At 45.9% G+C, this 24,280-nt stretch overlaps 1 protein-coding gene across 2 annotated transcripts in view; it reads left to right on the top strand.

Moving 5' to 3' along the window:
- Nucleotides 1-24,280, top strand: part of LOC311137255 (LLGL scribble cell polarity complex component 2-like) — a 38,422-nt gene that overhangs the window by 9,631 nt on the left and 4,511 nt on the right. Inside the window, exons 2-24 of one of the 2 annotated variants that reach the window (XM_084171644.1) lie at nt 7,168-7,286; nt 7,745-7,842; nt 8,429-8,510; nt 10,276-10,391; nt 14,340-14,498; nt 15,995-16,157; nt 16,243-16,375; nt 16,524-16,578; nt 16,743-16,897; nt 16,975-17,186; nt 17,413-17,480; nt 19,052-19,205; nt 19,368-19,472; nt 20,007-20,102; nt 20,304-20,500; nt 20,608-20,755; nt 20,899-21,046; nt 21,132-21,248; nt 21,390-21,556; nt 23,310-23,574; nt 23,683-23,833; nt 23,955-23,983; nt 24,210-24,257. In XM_084171644.1, coding sequence (XP_084027770.1) covers nt 7,212-7,286; nt 7,745-7,842; nt 8,429-8,510; nt 10,276-10,391; nt 14,340-14,498; nt 15,995-16,157; nt 16,243-16,375; nt 16,524-16,578; nt 16,743-16,897; nt 16,975-17,186; nt 17,413-17,480; nt 19,052-19,205; nt 19,368-19,472; nt 20,007-20,102; nt 20,304-20,500; nt 20,608-20,755; nt 20,899-21,046; nt 21,132-21,248; nt 21,390-21,556; nt 23,310-23,574; nt 23,683-23,833; nt 23,955-23,983; nt 24,210-24,257 — 2,941 coding nt within the window. In that variant the 5' untranslated portion in view covers nt 7,168-7,211. The remainder of the gene's footprint in view (nt 1-7,167; nt 7,287-7,744; nt 7,843-8,428; nt 8,511-10,275; nt 10,392-14,339; nt 14,499-15,994; nt 16,158-16,242; nt 16,376-16,523; nt 16,579-16,742; nt 16,898-16,974; nt 17,187-17,412; nt 17,481-19,051; nt 19,206-19,367; nt 19,473-20,006; nt 20,103-20,303; nt 20,501-20,607; nt 20,756-20,898; nt 21,047-21,131; nt 21,249-21,389; nt 21,557-23,309; nt 23,575-23,682; nt 23,834-23,954; nt 23,984-24,209; nt 24,258-24,280) is intronic. The other variant, XM_084171645.1, reaches the window with a different exon arrangement.

Below are 24,280 nucleotides of genomic sequence, written 5' to 3'. Positions count from 1 at the left end.
TCTGAATTGTTGGGAATGGGCTCGTAAGTAAGCATTTCACGGTGATGGTAGGCCGTCATTGTAAATAAGAATTTGTTCCTAACTGACTTGCCTAAAGTTAAATAAAATAAAGTCTACACCTGTTGTAGACGGAGCATTTGACAATACAATTTAATTCGATTTTAGTTGTCTCATTAAATGCTTTCAATATTTTGTATATGAATTTCTACAATTTTATAGTTGTTTTTAGGTTTTTAAGTCATAGAAATTTGGAGCTATTGACTTTAAAAATATATATATTGTTGGAATTGTCCCATGTACGTTGTGTAATTTTCTGATTGTCCCTAACGAGTCCCATAGGGATATCGAATGTCAAACCAAATTGACCATGGGTATTACTATAGGGTCGCGTGCAGCTGCACTCCGAATTGATGGTTATTTGGGTGCTGCCAGCTGTGGGCATGTGGGCAGGATTTAAATAAACCCAACCCAAGAAACTGTTGCGGTACCCTTCATTCCGTGACATACCATTTTTTCCCTAATAATCTGACAAATCTCGATTTTGGACGAGAATATGACCAAAATGATCCTATTTACACTTTGTAGTACATTTTTTTTCTCTAGAATAAACTTTTCTGACTCATATCGATGCCACATAGGCTGTTTTCAAAACAAGAAGTTGCTTGTTAGGGACAGTCACTCTTTTAAAACAATGCTGCTCTCATTCAGTTGGTCAAGGATTTACAAGACAATGAAGCTTTATTGGCATTGGTGTGAATTTATTATCAACGTTTATTGGTCGAGTATACATTTGCGAATGTTATTTCAGGTGCAATGAAATACTTGTTTCAAGCTCCAACAGTGCAGTAATACCTAGAAATAAAAATACAATTTAAAAAACGGTACACGCATAATCCAGAAAAATACAAAAATACGTTTATATAGGATGAGCCATGACTAGAATACAATATATACAGTTGAAGTCGGAAGTTTACATACACCTTAGCCAAATACATTTAAACTCAGTTTTTCACAATTCCTGACATTTAATCCTAGTAAAAATTCCCTGTCTTAAGTCAGTTAGGATCACCATTTTATTTTAAGAACGTGAAATGTCAGAACAATAGTAGAGAGAATTATTTATTTCAGCTTTTATTTCTTTCATCACATTTCCAGTGGTCAGAAGTTTACATACACTCAATTAGTATTTGGTAGCATTGCCTTTGAATTGTTTAACTTGGGTCAAACGTTTCGGGTAGCCTTCCACAAGCTTCCCACAATAAGTTGGGTGAATTTTGGCCCATTCCTCCTGACAGAGCTGGAGTAACTGAGTCAGGTTTGTAGGACTCCTTGCTTGCACACGCTTTTTCAGTTCTGCCCACAAATGTTCTATAGGATTGAGGTCAGGGCTTTGTGATGGCCACTCCAAATCCTTGACTTTGTTGTCCCATTATTGTCCCATGTAGACCCATTTGCGAACAAGCTTTAACTTCCTGACTGATGTCTTGAGATGTTGCTTCAATATATCCACATAATCTTCCTTCCTCATGATGCCATCTATTTTGTGAAGTGCACCAGTCCCTCCTGCAGCAAAGCACCCCCACAGCATGATGCTGCCTCCCCCGTGCTTCGCGGTTGGGATGGTGTTCTTCGGCTTGCAAGCACCCCCTTTTTCCTCCAAACATAACGATGGTCATTATGGCCAAACAGTTCTATTTTTGTTTCATCAGACCAGAGGACATTTCTCCAAAAAGTACGATCTTTGTCCCCATGTTCATCTCTAGGAGACAGAACGCATCTCCTTCCTGAGCGGTATGATGGCTGCGTGGTCCCATGGTGTTTATACTTGCGTACTATTGTTTGTACAGATGAACGTGGTACCTTCAGGCGTTTGGAAATTGCTCCCAAGGATGAACCAGACTTGTGGAGGTCTACAAAAAATGTTCTGAGGTCTTGGCTGATTTATTTATTTATTTAATTTTTTTCCCCCATGATGTCAAGCAAAGAGGCACAGAGTTTGAAGGTAGGCTTTGAAATACATCCACAGGTACACCTCCAATAGGCTAATTGACATCATTTGAGTCAATCAGAAGCTTCTAAAGCCATGACATTTTCTGGAATTTTCCAAGCTATTTAAAGGCACAGTCAACTTAGTATATGTAAACTTCTGACCCACTGGAATTGTGATACAGTGATTTATAAGTAAAATAATCTGTCTGTAAACAATTGTTGGAAAAATGACGTGTGTCATGCACAAAGTAGATGTCCTAACCGACTTGCCAAAACTATAGTTTGTTAACAAGAAATGTATGGAGTGGTTGAAAAATGATTTTTAATGACCCCAACCTAAGTGTATGTAAACTTCCGACTTCAACTGTGTATATACAGTGGGTGAAACGGTATGTAAACAAGTGACCAGTGTTCAATGACTCTATGTACAAAGGGCAAAGCAGTCTCACTAAGGTATAGGGTAGAGGACCGGGTGGTAGCCGGCTAGAACAGTGACTAAGGGTCAGGGCAGGGTACTGGGCGGAGGCCGGCTAGTGGTGACTTTTTAATAGTCTGACGGCGATAGAAGCCGAAGTCTCTCTGTCCCAGCTTTGATGCACCTGTATGGTCTCCCTCTTCTAGATGGTAGCAGGGTGAACAGGCCGTGGCTCGGGTGGCTGAGGTCCTTGATGATCTTCTTGGCCTTCCTGTGACACCGGGGTGCTGTAGATATCCTGGAGGCGGTATTACCCGGCCTCGCTCTTATACAATGTTGATGTAATTCCTGATGAAACCAAACAAACAGTGGCTAAACACTTAGCGTCCCTGGCGGAGAATTGCTCTGTGTGTGACGCCTGTCTGTGTACCTATTTCTAAACACATTTCCAATGCACTGTCCAACTGGAATTCCTGGGAAAATACATGTCTGATTTTGTTATGAGTCTAATAGAATGGCTTTGTTGTCCACTCACTGACAATGTCGATGTTTCCTTCTTAGTTTCTGGCCCTGATCTTGTAACAAACAGATAAAATCCCTTCCCTATGGGGACTTCCCCCTAACTGCCAGAATACTGTCTACAGGGTGTTATGAATGGAAATGTAGGTCCGTTAGAATATGTCGTGTGACATACGTGCACATGATTCCTCACAACCTGTAACTGTACTGTGGCCTTGAATAAGTCACTCATTTTCAGTTTGCCCCATTTTCCCGGCCTACTGTACTTTGAAGAAAAGAGAGCTGCGAGAGAAAAAGGCAGAATTTTGCTGTCTGAATTGACAGTTCTAAACACTTCTCTGTTCCAGTGGAGGCTCCTCAGAGGAGGAACGGGAGGACCCATCCTCAGTGAATTTCATAAAAATAGTGGAACATTTAAAAGCTTTTTAGATAACTATACTAAACACACTGTTTTGCAATGAAGGTCTGCAGTAGCCTCAGCAGCACTCTGTAGGGTAGCACCATGGTGTAGCCGGAGGACAGCTGTCTTCGGTCCTCCTCTGGGTACATTGACATCAATACAAAACCTAGGAGGCTAATGGTTCTCACCCCCTTCTATAGACTTACACAGTAATTATGACAACTTTCAGAAGACGTCCTCCAACCTATCAGAGCTCTTGCAGCATGAACTGACATTTTTATCCACCCAATCAAAGGATCAGAATGAATCTAGTACTGAAAGCATAAGCTACAGCTAGCCTGCAGTGCATAAAATGTGGTGAGTAGTTGACTCAGAGAAAGACAATACTTGAACAGTTTTGAACAAATACATTTCTTCAAAAATGAAGGAGAAGCAAGAGGGAGAGAGCGAGAGAGCTAGCTGTAAAAATTGTTTTGAGGACTTACTTAGCTAGCTAGTTTAGCCTAGCCTGCTCAAACAGCTCAGAGAGGTATGCTATGTTAGCTAGATGGCTATGGCTAACCAACAATGGAACTCTTCCAAGTCAATATACATTTTAGTTTTTATACATTTATTGCCACCGGGCCCTGCCGGTGTAACTGCTAAAGTGCTTGCTGACTGTACACAGTACTGCATCATTGTAGCGGGTTTACTAATGTGTTTGTTCTAGTAGCTATGTTGACTATGACGTTAGATAATATGTAGTAGGTCAAATATATCAAATATAAGTAGGTAGCAGTTATGATATGAAGGTTTGGCTTGGAAATGTTTTTTTGACTGGTCACAGACAGTGGCTGTGTTGTGCACTGAAGTCCACAAGTGAAGGGAAAAGGTGAGAGGAGGAGAGCGCGTAGATTACAACGAGCACAGGGATCATGCTGTTTGTATGTGGCTGCTATGAAAGTGAACGGTGTGTGATCAGGGGTGTATTCATTCCGCTGATTTTCTGTTGAAAATAGTTTCATAAATGTAACGAAACCGAGAAACTCACCTGAATTTGTCCAATTGAAACTCTCATTTGCAACAGTTGGACTAATGATTACACCCTAGATCAGCTAGATGCAGGCAAGAGTTTGCAAGGCGGTATTGAATGTGTCAATGTCGGTCACCTTAATTACAAAAAAGTATCTTGTCCTGTGCAGCTACATTGTAAACTTTAATTCATAGGCTAGGTTGTAGCAGCCTCATGATGGGTATAGGGAAAATTATAGTATCATGTTGTAGCCTAAATCTATTGACGTTAAATTGAGCTGGGTGAATGGAATATGAATGACAGTCATCTAATATGCTGTAATAGAAATAAGGCCGTGCTCATAAAAATAATAATTGTCCTCCCTCATCTTAAACGGCACCGACTGCTCTGTTCAAATGGGAGCCTATTGTTTAATTACTGTGTAGGCCTTGCTGTCACGCAGGTTGAAATCCTTCAATTATTCACCATTTAGTCAGTGAGCATTTCGCTAGTGATAGCAGGCCTCCTTGTTTGCATTAGCCTAAGCACTGCTATAGGGAGTGACTGACGAAGGTGGTCGTCATATGACGAAACCAAGGTCCTGCTTTTCCACCCGGCCTCTGTGAGCAGCACTGAGCTCCTTTCTTTTCTACTGGAGAACACACCGAGGAACAGACTGGCTAGTAGAACTGGAACGCACGTGGTCCTAGCGAATTCTACACAAAGTGAATCGTCATAGTCGTCGTCCCATGTAAAATCGTTGCCTCTATTCTTTTAAAGTAAATGAATGTAGCCTAGACTATTTCTTTGTCACAGATCTAGGCTCAGTTTAGCTAAGCCTACCCTGCCCAAATCCTTAAATGCACAACTTCATCCCTCTGCAGAATCCAAATGAGGAAGTTTACTTAGTGAGGGTCTGAGTCAGTCCTCCTCTATCCCATAATCCCTCACACGCCTAATGACTAACGGCATTCTGCAGCTGATATCAGGGTATTAATAATATCAAAAGTATGTCTCACTCTGTCTCGACTCAAAATGGGACGACTGAGTCGGCCAATACCAAAAATAGCTTAATCGTGTCCTACAATATTGTCATTTGTCATTTTTATGAAATAGTCTAGTTGTTTTCCCATTAAAAAAAAAAAAACTTGATCATCATGAAAACATGAAACACTAGCCTGTTTGTGTAGGGTTTTCTGTGGGTCTTTTGTGGGAGTTTCTTGTCGTCACCCAGGGAGACCCAGCTTTGAGGTTGTGGGTTGAGTTCATTCAGAGGACTAGACACTCTGAGCCTTAGACCACTGAAGTGGGTATAGGCTCTCCTTCACGTGATGGGGCTTAGGAAATGTAGTGGTATGTGTAGAGATTAACATGTCCGCTACTCTTCCTTCCTCCTCGCAGTACAATGAGGTCCAGGGGTTTAAACTGTCTACAAGAGGAGAGAGAGTTTTGATCGGGTCATGGTTCGTTACGCCCTAAACGTTCTGCAAATGTTATTGATGAAGGAAAAGAAAGACAGACACTCATTCTTTCTTCCCTCTCGCTCTCTCCTCTCTCTCTCTCTGCTTTTTGGAAACCGCTTGTCTGTGTGACAGGTGTTTCTATCAGCGTCTGTGTGTAGTAGAACAATGGTCTCTCCCTGACCCCTAGCTCCTGTTTGTGACCAGCCCTGCCCCCTCACACTAACACACACACACACACACACCAGCTGAGCCGTGTTTTCCCAGCAGCCCCGGTTTATACTTTCCTGCCCCAGCTGTTAGTCTTCACTTCCTCATTGCTGTTTCCTTAGTTATTTTCCCTCTTTTTTTTCCCAGAAAGTTTTGGTCTCTTTATCTCTCATCCACGTTCCTCAGATAGGGAGTGGAGACTGTCGTCTGCTAGGCTGTTGTACTTCCCCTCATAACTCTTTAATCTCTCTTCTCGCTCTCCCACTCTCCCCTCTGTCCCCCTGCCATGTCTCTCTCCTTCCCCTCCCACTCTCTCCCTCCCCTCTCCCCTGTCTCCCACTCTCCCCTCTGTCCCTCTCCCCTCTGTCCCACTGTCTCTCTACCTCCCACTCTCCCCTGTCTCTCTCTCTCCCCTCTCCCCTGTCTCTCTCTCTCCCCTGTCTCCCTCTCTCTCTCCCCTCTCCCCTGTCTCTCTCCCTCCCACTCTCCCCTCTGTCCCCCTGTCTCTCTCTCTCCCCTCTCCCCTGTCTCTCTCTCTCCCCTCTCCCCTGTCTCCCCTGTCTCTCTCTCTCTCTCCCCTCTCCCCTGTCTCTCTCTCTCCCCTCTCCCCTGTCTCTCTCCCTCCCACTCTCCCCTCTGTCCCCCTGTCTCTCTCTCTCCCCTCTCCCCTCTGTCCCCCTGTCTCTCTCTCTCTCTCCCCTCTGTCCCCCTGTCTCTCTCTCTCTCCCCTGTCTCTCTCTCTCCCCTGTCTCTCTCTCTCTCCCCTGTCTCTCTCTCTCTCCCCTGTCTCTCTCTCTCTCTCCCCTGTCTCTCTCTCTCCCCTGTCTCTCTCTCCCCTGTCTCTCTCTCTCCCCTGTCTCTCTCCCCTCTCCCCTGTCTCTCCCTCTCCCCTCTGTCCCCCTGTCTCTCTCCCTCCCCTCTCTCCCCTGTCTCTCTCTCCCCTCTCCCCCCTGTCTCTCTCTCTCCCCCCTGTCTCTCTCTCTCCCCCCTGTCTCTCTCTCTCTCCCCTCTCCCCTGTCTCTCTCTCTCCCCTGTCTCTCTCTCCCCTCTCCCCCCTGTCTCTCTCTCCCCCCTGTCTCTCTCTCTCTCCCCTCTCCCCTGTCTCTCTCTCTCTCCCCTCTCTCTCTACCTCCCACGCTCCCCTCTGTCCCCCTGTCTCTCTCCCTCCCCTCTCCCTCTGTAGAGGTGTAGTGGTTGGGCCTGTCTGCTCTTCAGACTCCAGTGAGGATGAAGAGGTTTAGGAGACATGGCCAGGAGTCCCACAGAGATCGGATCAAACAGGAGCTCTATGGGTTCAACAAGGTAAGAGCCGGAACACAGTCAATCTGATCTCTAATTTCTACAATAAGGCTATGATCCCAATTCCAGACAATTGTCAGCTGATTTGGCCTGCCAGTTTCTATAACCTCTCAATTCAATTCAAAGGGCTTTATTGGCATGGGAAACATGTTTACATTGTTTATTTCACTTATGTTTATTATCTATTTAACAATCCTAAATAGCGGGTAAATATTACTCACACAAGTTTCAAAGGATTAGACATTTCAAATGTCATTATGTGTCTATATACAGTGTTGTAACAATGTGCACATAGTTGAAGTACAAATGGGAAAATAAATAAACATGAATATGGGTTGTATATAAAATGTTCTTAACTGGTCACATCTTGCTACTGTGATGGCACACTGTGGTATTTCACCCAGTAGATAAGGGAGTCTCTCTCTCTCTCTCTCACCCCCCCCCCCCCCCCCCCCCATCAGACGGTGGAGCATGGTTTTCCCCACCAGCCCAGTGCGCTGGTCTTCAGCCCCAGTCTACAGCTCCTGGCCATCGGCACACGCTCCGGAGCCATCAAACTGTATCCTTCAATAGACACACACACAGGGAAGGGTCTGGCTGGTTGTGTAAGAGTGTCAAAACATTTGAACCAGTTGGTCTCAGAGTTGCCCTCTACTTTAGCTGTCTGTGGTTAGTGTGTGCATTTGTGGTTAGTGAGTACATGTGGAGTTATCTTATTTTCCCAGGGTATTACTCAGCCCTGACTGTACCAGACAGTTGGGGTGTGTGTCTGTCTGTGTATCTCTGTTTTTAGTGAGTTTTGTTTAATCTGACACAATCCTGCTCATTGACAGTGTGGAACCAGTCGGTACACTCTCCCCATTCATTCCCTATGATAACCCTTGTCTCCGTCATTATAACTCTCCAGTCACACAATGGGGCAAATTGTTCTGTTCTAACACAAAACAGAAATTCTATGAATAAATGTATTATTAGCCAATGGCAGGGCAGCCAGATAAGACAAAGAAAGAGAAAACAGACAATCTCTTTCTATAGATGGACCCTTTCAATACAGTGTAGTAAAATGAAAAACCTGTGTGTGTGTGTGTGTGTAGCTTGCTTCAGGTGTGTGTACAGGAAGTGTGTGTTCTTTAACCCATGGTAAGTTATGGGGCTCCAGGTGTAGAGTTCATGGGTCTACATGACGAGAATGCTGCCGTCACACAGGTCCACTTCTTACCACAGCAGGTGAGTGGCTGCTCCACACACACACACACACACACACACACACACACACACACACACACACACACACACACACACACACACCCCTACCTACAGGCCTGAAGAGTGCTGTGGCAACCCCTTATCTCATGCTCCATTCACACCTGTTACTGAAAATAACTTGAATCCAATATGTGGACAGGGCTCTAAAGGGCATCCATTTTGGTCACATATGTTCCTAGATATTTTTTGTTGTTCAACCTGACAATTTATTTTGGGAGCACCAGTGCAGATAACAACAGTTGTAATGATAGGCTTCACTGGGAAGTTGTTTCTGAGTGCCCTAGAGGAAAAAGCGAGCGACGGTTCGATCAATCCGAAGAATATCAAAGAACTCATCAGTGATTTTGTATTTCTTGCAACTTTATGAAGACGTGACGGCATGGGAATGCCTGTGTCTACCACTTTGTGTAGTCAGCCAGTCATTTCTTAAGGCTTTCCCATAAAGTAGACTTACCTGGCAGAATGATATGATATCATGATGGTTTTTATCAATCCGGTGTCTTTTGTTTAGCTAACTCTGCTATTGCTCATGCAGTACAGAAACACCGCCAGCCAAACACCGGTCTCTTGAGGTGCCCCTCAATAGTTTCCCCGTTTAATTTAAAATTAACGGGGGAAACTATACCCTCCGAAAAATTATCTTCCCCAGACCTCAAAAGTGTTCTCCTGATATGGTTTAAGCATTGTTGTGGACTTAGAACATCCAATTTGGTGGTTTTTCAATCAAAAAATGTAATAAATGTATATGGTTTTGAGAGTGTGAACCTGAGGGGGGAAAAAACTAGGAGAAATCACAAACCTGGAAAAAGAAAAGTTAGAAAGCCGAACGTTTTTTTGTTTATTATGGAAAACAAATGTATTGGCTGGTAAGAATGACTTTTATTCATCGATCTGCTACAGTGGCTGGTGGAGCAAAAAGTTAGTTCTTAGGCCCTGTTCATAAACCATGTCGCGGGTCATTTCAAAATCACTCACAGGCATTTGTTTACACCTTGTTCATTCATGTTATCTCAATAGCTAGCTAGCTAACAACCTGGTTACTTTACCAGTATATCTAAACATCTGGGGGCACTGAAAGAAAAGGGATAGCTTCTTTAGAAGATCAATGATCGTAGGAATGAATGACTGATCTCTTGCATGTCGTCACTCACTAACTTGAGGCTCTTAAAGAGACAGTGTAGAATGTTCAATGTAATGCATCTCAATAGGTGGTACTGATGTAGAAACCTAATATTCCACATATGACTAATTTCATTAACAGGTGTTTGTATCAACATTTTAGCTTTTTATAATAAACAAATGTCTTTAGAGCACAACGTGCTTCAAACGTAGCTAGAATTCATATTGGCCCGATATGCTATATCTCAATCAATTAACCAAATATTCTGGTGCTCCTAAATTTTATATTGTGCTCCTAATTTAAGTTATGAAAAAATGTTAATGTAGAGCCCTGTATGTGGATGTGATGGCTATGTGCTCCTATTACTGGTCCTGTTGACGTTGCTGAAAATGTTAGTACTAAAGCTGTGGCTAACATCCCAGTAACGTCCCCCTAACGTCCCAGTAACGTCCCAGTAACGTCCCCCTAATGTCCCAGTAACGTCCCCCTAATGTCCCGGTAACGTCCCAGTAACGTCCCCCTAACGTCCCAGTAACGTCCCAACAATATCCCAATAACGTCCTCCTAAAGTCCCAATAACGTCCCGGGTTGGTCTGTGTTGAATAGGTTGAGTTGGTGACTCTGTTGGATGACAACAGTCTCCACATGTGGACCCTCAGAGCTCACCAAGGAGTCTCTGAGCTGTTGGAGATAGGACGCTTCACACTCACTGGACCACCGGGGTGAGACACATACACACACACACACTACACCCCACCACTTCCTGACTTGATTTCTCTCCTACCCCCTCTCAATCTTGCTTTCTATTTCTCACACATTCGAACTCATTGGATCGCCATGGTAACAGACTCACTGAGTGACATGCACAGAACTAGATATAAAATATATTTCTATGGTGACATGCACACATTCAATGGCAAACATGGATGCACCTTAAATAGTATTTTTATTATTAACCCCCCCCCTTCATAGGACACACCTTTTTGGTTTTTACAGCTTTTCTGCTACATATACAGTACCAGTCAAAAGTTTGTACACACCTACTCATTCAAGGGTTTTTCTTTATTTTTTACTATTTTCTACATTGTAGAATAATAGTGAAGACATCAAAACTATGAAATAACACATATGGAATCATGTAGTAACCAAAAAAGTGTTAAACTAATCAAAATATATATTTTATGAGATTCTTCAAAATAGCCATCCTTTGCCTTGATGACAGCTTTGCACACTCTTGGCATTCTCTCAATCAGCTTCACCTGAAATGCTGTCATCAAGGCAAAGGATGGCTATTTTGAAGAATCTCATAAAATATATATTTTGATTAGTTTAACACTTTTTTGGTTACTACATGATTACATATGTGTTATTTCATAGTGTTGATGTCTTCACTATTATTCTACGATGTAGAAAATAGTAAAAAAATAAAGGAAAAACCCTGAAATGGGTAGATGTGTCCAAACTTTTGACTGGTACTGCATATACATTTTCCATACGTGTTATTTTTATATACAGCATTAACAATAACATCAACATTACCGAACATGAGCTCTTTTAATGCCACTCTCAGCCCATCCCACCTATCACCATAGACCACCCTCGTTTGGTTTCCTTGTGCTATATATTTTTCAATTGTGCTGTGATGTTTTACATGAATTTTGAACCTTTCTAATCGCATAGTATCCAGATTGTGAGCTAAAGATGGAAACATTTCCTACGAGTGTTTATTATATTATTGATTGATTGCCTGTGGCTTTGCAAATCGCCCAACATTGTAATTTGTAAGGTCAATTTTAAGTGAATGTTGTGAATTATTTTTCACCATTCCTGAACCTGTGACCAGAAAGAAGCTACGTAGGGGCAATACCAGAATAAATGATCTCGTGATTCTCTCTTCGCAGCAAAATCTACAGAGCAGAGATTGTTGTATGCCCCATATACAGAGCATTCTACAGAGCAGAGATTGTTGTATGCCCCATATACAGTGCATTCGGAAAGTATTCAGGCCCTTTTACTTTTTCCACATTTTGTTATGTTACAGCCTTATTCTCAAATGTATTCAATTCAATATTTTCCTCATCAATCTACACACAATACCATATAATGACAAAACAAAAACAGGTTTTTAAAATGTTTAGCAAATGAATAAATAAAAAACATGCCTTATTTACATAAGTATTCAGACCCTTTGCTATGAGACTCAACATTGAGCTCAGGTGCATCCTGTTCCCATTGATCATCCTTGAGATGTTTCTACAACTTGATTGGAGTCCACCTGTGGTAAATTCAGTTGATTGGACATGATTTGGAAAGGCGCACACCTGTCTATATAAGGTCCCACAGTTGACAGTGCATTTAGAACAAAAACCAAGCCATGAGGTCGAAGGAATTTTTCTGAGAGCTCCGAGACAGGATTGTGGGGAAGGGTACCAAAACATTTCTGCAGCTTTGAAGGTCCCCAAGAACACAGTGGCCTCCATCATTCTTCAATGGAAGAAGTTTGGAACCACCAAGACTCTTCCTAGAGCTGGCCTTCCAGCCAAACTGAGCAATCTGGGGAGAAGGGCCTTGGTCAGGGAGGTGACCAAGAACCCGATGGTCACTCTGACAGAGCTCCAGAGTTCCTCTGTGGATATGGGAGAACCTTCCAGAAGGACAACCATCTCTGCAGCACTCCACCAATCAGGCATTTATGGTAGAGTGGCCAGACGGAAGCTTCTCTTCAGTAAAAGGCACATGACAGCACGCTTGGAGTTTGCCAAAAGGCACCTAAAGACTCTCAGACCATGAGAAACAAGATTCTCTTGTCTGATGAAACCAAGATTGAACTCTTTGAACTGAATGCTAAGCGTCACGTCCGGAGGAAACTTGAAAACCCTCCCTACGGTGATGCATGGGGGTGGCAGCATTATGATCTGGGGATGTTTTTCAGCGGCAGGGACTGGGAGACTAGTCAGGATCAAGGGAAAGATGAACGGAGCAAAGTACAGAGAGATCCTTGATGAAAACCTGCTCCAGAGCGCTCAGACTGGGGCGAACGTACACCTTCCAACAGGACAACGACCCTAAGTATGCAGCCAAGAAAACGCAGGAGTGGCTTCGGGACCTGAAAATAGCAGTGCAGCAACGCTCTCCATCCAACCTGACAGAGCTTAAGAGGATCTGCAGAGAAGAATGGGAGAAACTCCCCAAATACAGATGTGCCAAGCTTTTAGCGTCATACCCAAGAAGACTCAAGGCTTTAATTGCTGCCAAAGGTGCTTCAACAAAGTACTGAGTAAAGGGTCTGAATAATTATGTAAATGTTATATTTCAGGTTTTTTTATTCTATAAATTTGCAAAAATGTCTAAACCTGTTTTTGCTTGGTTAATATGGGGTATTGTGTGTAGATTGAGATTTTTAAAATATATTTTTTAATCAATTTTAGTATCAGGCTGTAACGTAACAATGTGGAAAAAGTAAAGGGGGTCTGAACACTTTCCGAATGCACTGTATAACAGATTTTAAGTCCTAATATACCCCGATATCTGCAATCAGGCCATATCATATCAAACAAAACAAAAAAAACTTGGTATTTCTAATTCACTGCCTGTGCAATCTTCAAATTAAATAACCAAACAAAAATCTAAAAATTCAGCCTTACCCATCTTCACCTTCCCTGAATCAAAACCAGATGTTTAAGGTCATGTAGTCCAAGGTTCCATATTGCCTAAATAAAAAGGATAAGTACCCATTTCGCATTTCCCAGAAGTCAACGGTTCCGTACTGCACGAGAGAAGAAAAAATGTCCATGCATAACATTTTACAAATTTTTTTTTAAATTTTTTTTTTAAATTAATCCATAATTGTAATGTAGTACAATGTGTATCGGGGATTACTTCAGCAACCTCCTGCTATCACTCGCAGCCATGTTGTCATCTTCGAGTCCTTGAACATTTGGTTGTTTGCGTACAATTTTATCGACCACTTGATGAACATTCTGCTTCTCTGCTCGGAGCCTTTTGAAGTGGGGTGCAGGGCACGTCGTCTCCACTATTTCATGGGGAAATTGTTCATTAATAGAGAACAGGGTGTTCTTCAGTTCCCTACCCTGTTGTTGTAACAAGGCAATCTTCATTTTGTAGTGAGTTAGCATAGCTACTATCAGACGGGGCTTTCCCTCCCCTTCATTTTGTAGTGAGTTAGCCTAGCTACTATCAGACGGGGCTTTCCCTCCCCTCAAACGGTGAGCTCTTTGAAAATCAATTGTATCCAGCTGTTCGTCCGTCAATTTGAGATTATGTTTCATGAACCCCCTTGACTTTTTCCTCCGTTGACTGATAGTTGTCCTCCTCCTTTATTCCCATTGTAACAATATTATTATTCATACTTCTGCACTTTAGATCAAATCATTCTGCTTTCATTGTTTTATTTTCATACCGTATCCTCTCCGTAGTGTCTTTTAGGGAGTCCACGGTAGTTTTCAATATCTTCTTTTCAGCTTGTATTTCTTCCATTTTATTACTGTAATCATTCCTGTTTTTAAGGCCTCAACCTCCCCCAGTAGCCCAGGCAATGGATCCAGCTCTTTTAACTGCTCGCTTTTTAAAACTTTGTCTTTGCCAGATTCAACCTGTTAACTTAATCTCATCCCTCCCTCTTTCCCTCTCTTTCTCATTCCCTCCGTCAGTGCTCCCCCCAGTGTAACTCGGGTGACGGCAGTGCTAGCCCACTCCTCTGGGAAGCTGCTGTTTCTGGGAACAGAGGGAGGCCACGTGTTCGTAGTGGAGGTACCGGGCTTCAGAGAACTAGAGGAGAAGAACATCAGCCTGGAGAACGTCACCAACAGGTACACGCACACCCCCCACACTAGGGTAATTTACCCCCCACACTAGGGTAATTTACCCCCCACACTAGGGTAATTTACCCCCCACACTAGGGTAATTTACCCCCCACACTAGGGTAATTTACCCCCCACACTAGGGTAGGTTACCCCCCACACTAGGGTAGGTTACCCCCCACACTAGGGTAGGTTACCCCCCACACTAGGGTAGGTTACCCCCCACACTAGGGTAGGTTACCCCCCACACTAGGGTAGGTTACCCCCCACACTAGGGTAGGTTACACCCCACACTAGGGTAATTTACCCCCCACACTAGGGTAGGTTACCCCCCACACTAGGGTAATTTACACCCCACACTAGGGTAGGTTACCCCCCACACTAGGGTAGGTTACACCCCACACTAGGGTAATTTACCCCCCACACTAGGGTAATTTACACCCCACACTAGGGTAGGTTACACCCCACACTAGGGTAGGTTACACCCCACACTAGGGTAGGTTACACCCCACACTAGGGTAGGTTACACCTCACACTAGGGTAGGTTACACCCCACACTAGGGTAGGTTACACCCCACACTAGGGTAGGTTACACCCCACACTAGGGTAGGTTACACCCCACACTAGGGTAGGTTACACCCCACACTAGGGTAGGTTACACCCCACACTAGGGTAGGTTACACCCCACACTAGGGTAGGTTACCCCACACACTAGGGTAGGTTACACCCCACACTAGGGTAGGTTACACCCCACACTAGGGTAATTTACCCCCCACACTAGGGTAGGTTACACCCCACACTAGGGTAGGTTACACCCCACACTAGGGTAGGTTACACCCCACACTAGGGTAATTTACCCCCCACACTAGGGTAGGTTACACCCCACACTAGGGTAGGTTACACCCCACACTAGGGTAGGTTACCCCCCACACTAGGGTAGGTTACCCCCCACACTAGGGTAGGTTACCCCCCACACTAGGGTAGGTTACCCCCCACACTAGGGTAGGTTACACCCCACACTAGGGTAGGTTACACCCCACACTAGGGTAGGTTACACCCCACACTAGGGTAGGTTACACCCCACACTAGGGTAGGTTACACCCCACACTAGGGTAGGTTACCCCCCACACTAGGGTAGGTTACCCCCCACACTAGGGTAATTTACCCCCCACACTAGGGTAGGTTACACCCCACACTAGGGTAGGTTACACCCCACACTAGGGTAGGTTACACCCCACACTAGGGTAGGTTACACCTCACACTAGGGTAATTTACCCCCCACACTAGTGTGCTGCCTTTAATTGCTTTAAAGTCACTGAGTTGGAAATATTTGTCCCCTAAACAGCTGGAATCTGCTATTGATTAGTGTTAATGCCTCCCACACAATTTCTCTCTCTCTCTCACACACACACACACACACACACACACACACACACACACACACACACACGTACTTGATCCATAATGATGCTAAAACCCAACCCCATCTTTCCCTCCCTCTGTAGTGTACCAGAGGAGTATGGAGGTCGTAGGAGCCTGGAGCATGTCGAGTCCTTACAGGAGAATCCCGTCAACCCACGCCAGGTTCTGATTGGCTACGGACGAGGCATCATGGTCATCTGGGACATGGAGCGCCAGTCAGCAGTCAAACACATCCCCGCTACACAGGTACAATGTGGGTCTGTGTCTCTGTGTTGGTGTCTGGATCTCCAGGGCTCTGGTCTTGACTCCCTGTTTGACTCTGCGTCTATAGCAACTGGAGAGCGTGTGGTGGACGGAGGACGGTGACCATGTTCTCAGTTCCCATAGCGACGGCAGCTACTGCCGCTGGACAGTTGCCGGGGAGGGGACACAGAGCGAACAGGAGAAGTCCGAAGTACCGTACGGTGAGGAAGCATCACAAGTCAAAGTCCTGTTCCTCTCTGTTGAACCTCACAGAACACAGTGACAGGGATGATGACGTTATTGATTGAATGCTGAATGGGTACGTTGATTCTCCATCAATTGATTTGACGGTTTGTCTCTCCTGTGCAGGCCACTTCCCCTGTAAGGCCATCTCTAAAATCATCCAGCTCCCTACAAAACAAGGGTGAGTGAGTTTCGTTCCTTCCTCGTGCTCACTCCCTGTGCCTGCTGTATCGACCCAAATTATTATTTCCCCAACAGATTTCACGTCCCCCATTGTTCTACATGAATCCAACTGTAAATATCTTCTAATCTGGTTCTGTCTTCTCCCTGTGTGTGTGTGTCCAGGCCTCCCTTCCTGTTGTTCAGTGGCGGCATGCCCAGGGCCAGCTACGGAGACAGACACTGTATCAGTGTGATCCACAGTAAAACACACGTGGCTCTGGACTTCACCTCCAGAATCATCGACTTCTTCGTCATCAGAGACGGACCAGGTCACACAGGTAGAAAGGCAGGGGGCTACACACACACACACACTGACCACCAACACAGCCAGCCTAATCCCTCTCCCTCTGTCCAGGCGACCCCAGTGCGCTGGTCGTGCTAGTGGAAGAGGAGCTGGTAGTGATCGATCTCCAGACTGAAGGATGGCCAGTCATCCAGACGCCGTACCTGGTGCCTCTCCACTGCTCTGCCATCACCTGCTCCCACCATGTCTCTGCTATACCCCTAAAGCTGTGGGAGAAGGTCCTGTCTGCAGGGGCACTGCAGAACACACACTACTCTAAGAAGGTAGGTGACACACTGCTCAAGCAAGTTCCTGCACCACACATACATGCACCCATGCAAACACCTGAGCAGGAAGTCGGTCTGAATTGATGGAGCTCAAATTGATTGACCTAAATCCTCTCTCTTACATGTTCTCTCATCCTCTGTCTCCCCCTGTCTCCTCTGTCTCCCCCTGTCTCCCTCTGTCTCCCCCTGTCTCCTCTGTCTCCCCCTGTCTCCCTCCGTCCAGCCGTGGCCTATAACAGGAGGACAGAACCTGTCTCCAGACGCTCCTCAGAGAGACCTACTTCTCACAGGGTCAGTGGACATTCACCGCTCATTAGTTTCATTTCAATACAAGTTAGGATCTATGTTAAATTTTGCTATGTGGAGACCGTGAACAGGGTTCCAAAGAGTTAAAGTAATGTTGCTATGTGGAGACCGTGAACAGGGTTCCAAAGAGTTAAAGTAATGTTGCTATGGAGACCGTGAACAGGGTTCCAAAGAGTTAAAGTAATGTTGCTATGTGGAGACCGTGAACAGGGTTCCAAAGAGTTAAAGTAATGTTGCTATGTGGAGACCGTGAACAGGGTTCCAAAGAGTTAAAGTAATGTTGCTATGGAGACCGTGAACAGGGTTCCAAAGAGTTGAAGTAATGTTGCTATGGAGACCGTGAACAGGGTTCCAAAGAGTTAAAGTAATGTTGCTATGGAGACCGTGAACAGGGTTCCAAAGAGTTAAAGTAATGTTGCTATGGAGACCGTGAACAGGGTTCCAAAGAGTTAAAGTAATGTTGCTATGTGGAGACTGTGAACAGGGTTCCAAAGAGTTAAAGTAATGTTGCTATGTGGAGACCGTGAACAGGGTTCCAAAGAGTTAAAGTAATGTTGCTATGTGGAGACAGTGAACAGGGTTCCAAAGAGTTAAAGTAATGTTGCTATGTGGAGACCGTGAACAGGGTTCCAAAGAGTTAAAGTAATGTTGCTATGTGGAGACAGTGAACAGGGTTCCAAAGAGTTAAAGTAATGTTGCTATGTGGAGACCGAGAACAGGGTTCCAAAGAGTTAAAGTAATGTTGCTATGTGGAGACCGTGAACAGGGTTTCAAAGAGTTAAAGTAATGTTGCTATGTGGAGACAGTGAACAGGGTTCCAAAGAGTTAAAGTAATGTTGCTATGTGGAGACCGTGAACAGGGTTCCAAAGAGTTAAAGTAATGTTGCTATGTGGAGACCGTGAACAGGGTTCCAAAGAGTTAAAGTAATGTTGCTATGTGGAGACAGTGAACAGGGTTCCAAAGAGTTAAAGTAATGTTGCTATGTGGAGACCGTGAACAGGGTTCCAAAGAGTTAAAGTAATGTTGCTATGTGGAGACAGTGAACAGGGTTCCAAAGAGTTAAAGTAATGTTGCTATGTGGAGACCGTGAACAGGGTTCCAAAGAGTTAAAGTAATGTTGCTATGTGGAGACAGTGAACAGGGTTCCAAAGAGTTAAAGTAATGTTGCTATGTGGAGACAGTGAACAGGGTTCCAAAGAGTTAAAGTAATGTTGCTATGTGGAGACAGTGAACAGGGTTCCAAAGAGTTAAAGTAATGTTGCTATGTGGAGACCGTGAACAGGGTTCCAAAGAGTTAAAGTAATGTTGCTATGTGGAGACAGTGAACAGGGTTCCAAAGAGTTAAAGTAATGTTGCTATGTGGAGACCGTGAACAGGGTTCCAAAGAGTTAAAGTAATGTTGCTATGTGGAGACAGTGAACAGGGTTCCAAAGAGTTAAAGTAATGTTGCTATGTGGAGACCGTGAACAGGGTTCCAAAGAGTTAAAGTAATGTGTTGTTTCTCTGCTTGTTAATCCTCACAAACCTGTCTTCATCTTCCTTCCCCCTCTCACAGGCATGAGGACGGTACGGTGCGTTTCTGGGATGCGTCGGGCGTCTGTCTGTACCCCATGTATAAGCTGAGCACGGCAGGGGTGTTCCACACTGATGCAGACCCCAATGACAACATGAACCAGGGCGCAGAGGGAGAGTGGCCACCTTTCAGAAAGGTAGGTGTGTGTGTGTGTGTGTGTGTGTGTGTGTATAAATGAGTTACCACCATTCTGATGTTTGTATAATAACATCCATGAACCACAAAGGTATAGAGGTGTCCCTGTGTATGTAGTGACTCTGAATAAATAACATGTCCCTCTCTCCTCTTCTCCCCCCAGGTGGGTTGTTTTGATCCGTACAGTGATGACCCTCGTCTGGGCGTTCAGAAGATCCACCTGTGTAAATACAGCGGCTACCTGACTGTAGCTGGCACTGCTGGACAGGTGAGTTGACCAGGGGAAAACCAACCACTACTCCCTCTGGTGGCCAGTTTGCCAAAGTGCAGCGTCAGACATTTTTGGACATTAGTGGTATAAAACCAGCCTGTTTTTTTGTTTGTTTTTTTTTTGGTCTTTATTTACGACAATCTTTGGCACCAGGTCGTGATTCCCCATGGCAATCTTTTCCTGAGGTTATTTGGGTCACGGACAGTCACACATTCAGTGAACGACCCATTTTCCAGACCCATGCTGTATAACTCTCCTATAGTCATTAGATAATGTACTCTGATAAATAAGCCACTTCTTTAATCAGAAAATGTGGAAATGAAACTGATCTCTCCTCCTTTTATAGAGCACTGGATCATCAGGGGGAAGGCTATTCTATTCTGATCTGTCATTAACAAAAGAACAGGGGGGGGAGGTCTGAGTTAGTTGACCAGCACAGGGGTGCACACACTGACAGAGAAAGGTGAACGTCTGACTGAGTGTTAGAAAACCACTACCACACCTGTTACTGCCTGACCTCTCCCTCCGTAGATCCTGGTGTTGGAGCTGAATGACGAGGCAGCAGAACAGACGGTGGAAGCCTCAGTAGCTGACCTTTTACAGGGCCAGGAGGGCTTCCGCTGGAAGGTAAACCACATGACGTTATACAAATGTAGATACTGCAATGCAATTTTGATTTCATTGGATTTCAGTGAGTTTAAAGATGATGAGTGATCAATACGTTTTATGTTTTGGCAACATACTGTAACATACTATAACGTTTTGGTAACATTCTATAACATTTCGTTAACGTTCTATAACGTTTGCGTAACCATCTCTTCCTATCAGGGCCACACGCGTCTGGTGGTGAAGGAGGATCCGGTGACGTTCCCCCCAGGTTTCCAGCCCTTTGCCCTGATCCAGTGTCAGCCTCCGGCCGTGGTCACTGCCCTCACCCTGCACTCTGAGTGGAAACTAGTGACCTTCGGCACCAGCCACGGCTTCGGACTCTACGACTACCAGCAGAAAAACAACGTCCTCGTCAGGTAAGAGTGTGTTTCTGCATCTTTCTGCCTGTATGACTTCAAAATAATGGCCGGTAGCGGAGATGGGATTTAGACTACTGTGTGTGTTAACCCTGTCCCTGCTTTAGGTGTACCCTGAACCCCAGTGACCAGCTGGCTATGGAAGGTCCTCTATCCAGAGTAAAGAGCATTAAGAAGTCTCTCCGCCAGTCCTTCAGAAGGATCAGACGCAGCCGAGTGTCTTTACGCAAACACCACGTCAACAGTGCAGCTAAGGTAAACAACAACCAAACAATTTTTTTTTACATTTTTAAACATGACTGCATGAATCCTTATTGAACCAAGTCCCTGAAGATCACAGTTGTTGAAGACCAGGAAGTGTGTCTCAAACAGACTCCTCTCTCTCTGTGTGCCTCTAGGTGCAGGAGGCCAATGCTCGTCTGGAGGCCGAGCTAGCAGAAATGGAGTTAGCTCCTGTTCAGAGAAAGATCGAGCCTCGATCCCCAGACGACTCCTTCACCGGCCTCGTACGCACGCTCTACTTCGCTGACACTTTCCTCTCAGACAGTAGGTCTCTCTCACACACACACAGACGCTGGGCTAGTTAATATTTGTGATGACTCATATTGCTCATGCCTCTTTTGTCCTATAGGCTCCCACAACACGCCCTCTCTGTGGGCAGGGACCAATGGGGGCTCAGTATTCGCCTACCAGCTCCGCCTACCGCCTGCGGAACGCAGAGCAGAGGACCCCGTCACCGCCCACCCTGGTGAGAACACACAGACGTCCTTACACATCTCTCTCCCTCGTGCCTCCATTGACCCTCTCCTCTCGTCCATCTCTCTAAAGAAGTCAGTGAAAGCAAACACCAAAACGTACCTTGTCTCGCTCTCTCTCTCTCTCTCTCCAGCTAAGGAGATCCAGTTGATGCACCGCGCTCCAGTAGTGGGCATCGTGGTGTTGGACGGCCACGGTTCCCCTCTGCCTGAGCCCCTGGAGGTGGCACACGACCTGGCCCGCTCACCTGACATGCAGGGTTCACACCAGCTACTGGTGATATCAGAGGAACAGTTTAAGGTGATAACACACACACACCCTACTCACACACACACACACCCTACCCCACTCACACACACACACACACACACCCACCCTACCCTACTCACACACACACACACCCTACTCACTCACACACACCCTACTCACTCACACACACCCTACCCCACTCACTCACACCCTACTCACACACACACACCCTACTCACACCCTACCCCACTCACTCACACCCTACTCACCCACTCACACCCTACTCACACCCTACCCCACTCACTCACACCCTACTCACCCACTCACACCCTACCCCACTCACTCACACCCTACCCCACTCACTCACACCCTACTCACCCACTCACACCCTACCCCACTCACACACACACACACACACACCCTACCCCACACACACACACCCTACCCCACACATTCACACCCTACCCCACTCACACACCCTACTCACACACACACACACACCCTACTCACACACACACACACCCTACCCCACACATTCACACCCTACCCCACTCACTCTCACACACACACACACACACACCCTACCCCTCTCACTCTCACACACACACACACACACACACACACACACACACACACACACACACACACACACACACACACACACACACACACACACACACACCCTACCCCACTCACTCACACACACACACACACACACACACACACACACACACACACACACACACACACCCTACCCCACTCACTCACCCACTCACACCCTACCCCACACACTCACCCACACACTCACACCCTACCCCATTCACTCACTCACACACACTCACACCCTACCCCACTCACTCACTCACACTCACTCACACCCTACCCCACTCACTCACACACACTCACACCCTACCCCTCTCTCACACACACACCCTACCCCACACACTCACTCACACCCTACCCCACTCACTCACCCACACACACACCCTACCCCACTCACTCACACACACTCACACACTCACACACACACCCTACCCCACACTCACTCACTCACACCCTACCCCACTCACTCACCCACACACACACACACCCTACCCCACTCACTCACACACACTCACACACTCACACACACACACACACACCCTACCCCACACACACACACACACTCACACACTCACACACACACACACACACCCTACCCCACACACACACACACCCTACCCCACTCACTCACCCACTCACACCCTATCCCTCCCACTCACACACACTCACACACACACCCTACCCCACACACTCACACACACCCCACTCACTCTCACTCACACACACCCCACTCACTCACTCACACACACTCACACCCTACCCCTCTCACACACACTCACACCCTACCCCACTCACTCACACACACTCACACCCTACCCCACTCACTCACACACACTCACACCCTACCCCTCTCACACACACTCACACCCTACCCCACTCACTCACTCACACACACTCACACCCTACCCCACTCACACACCCACACACACACACACCCTACCCCACTCACTCACACACACTCACACACCCTACCCCACTCACTCACTCACACACACTCACACCCTACCCCACTCACTCTCACTCACTCACTCACACACCCTACCCCACTCACTCACACACACTCACACACCCTACCCCTCTCACTCACACACACACCTTACCCACTCACACTTTATTTGGCCACAGGTTGATAAAGAAACACAGAATATGTTTTGTCCTCCAAGACTTAAATGAATAATTGAATGTTTATCTCTGTCTCCAGGTGTTCACCCTGCCGAAGGTGAGCGCTAAGATGAAGTTGAAGCTCACCGCCATCGACGGCTCTCGCGTGCGCCGGGTGGGCGTGGCCTGGTTCGGCAGCAGCCGCTCGGAGGACTACGGTGAGAGCGGCCTCACCGTCCTGACCAATCAGGGAGACCTCCACGTGGTGTCGTTGCCCGGGGTGAAATTGCAGGTCCAGTACCCCTGTATCCGCAGAGAGGACGTGAGCGGCATCGCATCCTGTGTCTTCACCAAGCACGGACAGGGTAGGGCCGGAGAGCGTGACACGCACATTTGACCTCACACAAGCATTTTCCATTTCATGTGTACAGCTTTCATTCCTCCCTCGCTCCTGTCGTCTTTCTCCTCTTCAGGTTTCTACCTGATCTCTCCGTCTGAGTTTGAGCGTTTCTCTCTGTCCGCTCGCTGTGTGGTGGAGCCCCGCTCTCTTGTGGAGGTGCCCTCCCAGACACCCTGCACCACCCTGCCTCGGGCACAGCCTGACGGGGCCTCTGTGGAGCACAGGTACTCCCACCGTTTCTCTTTAGTGGGATTTCACTATCGACTTTGGAAGCACTGCATATTTTTTTTTTTGACTTAATTGTAACTTTTCACATTTTACAGAACTTTTTTTTTCTCATTCCAGAAATTCTACGAGGGACACCGACGACGTGGGTAAGATCACACGCCGTTGGTGCTACTTTAAACAACTAGAGTATAATCCTATAGTTATGTCACTAGTACTGAAACGTGCATGCGTCTATGCCTAACTGAGTACTTCAGCAAGCGCTTACAGTCTCTGTTAGGCTGTCAGCCTGTTTGCTTGTTGATCAGCTTGCTGCCTGTGGTTTTAAGAGGACAGTTTGTTCTCACTGCGTCCTGCGATGCTGTTGGTTTTCAGAGCGATCTGCTAGACGTGTGATGGAGCATGCTTTGCTGAATGACGAGAGTGAGTAACCAGCAGAACTTAAC

The sequence above is a fragment of the Coregonus lavaretus genome (genome assembly GCF_964263955.1).
Source record: "Coregonus lavaretus genome assembly, chromosome: 1".
In the NCBI taxonomy this organism is placed as follows: Eukaryota; Metazoa; Chordata; class Actinopteri; order Salmoniformes; family Salmonidae; genus Coregonus; species Coregonus lavaretus.
Note: the sequence above shows the minus strand (reverse complement) of the source record. Positions and strands in the feature narration are given on the sequence as shown.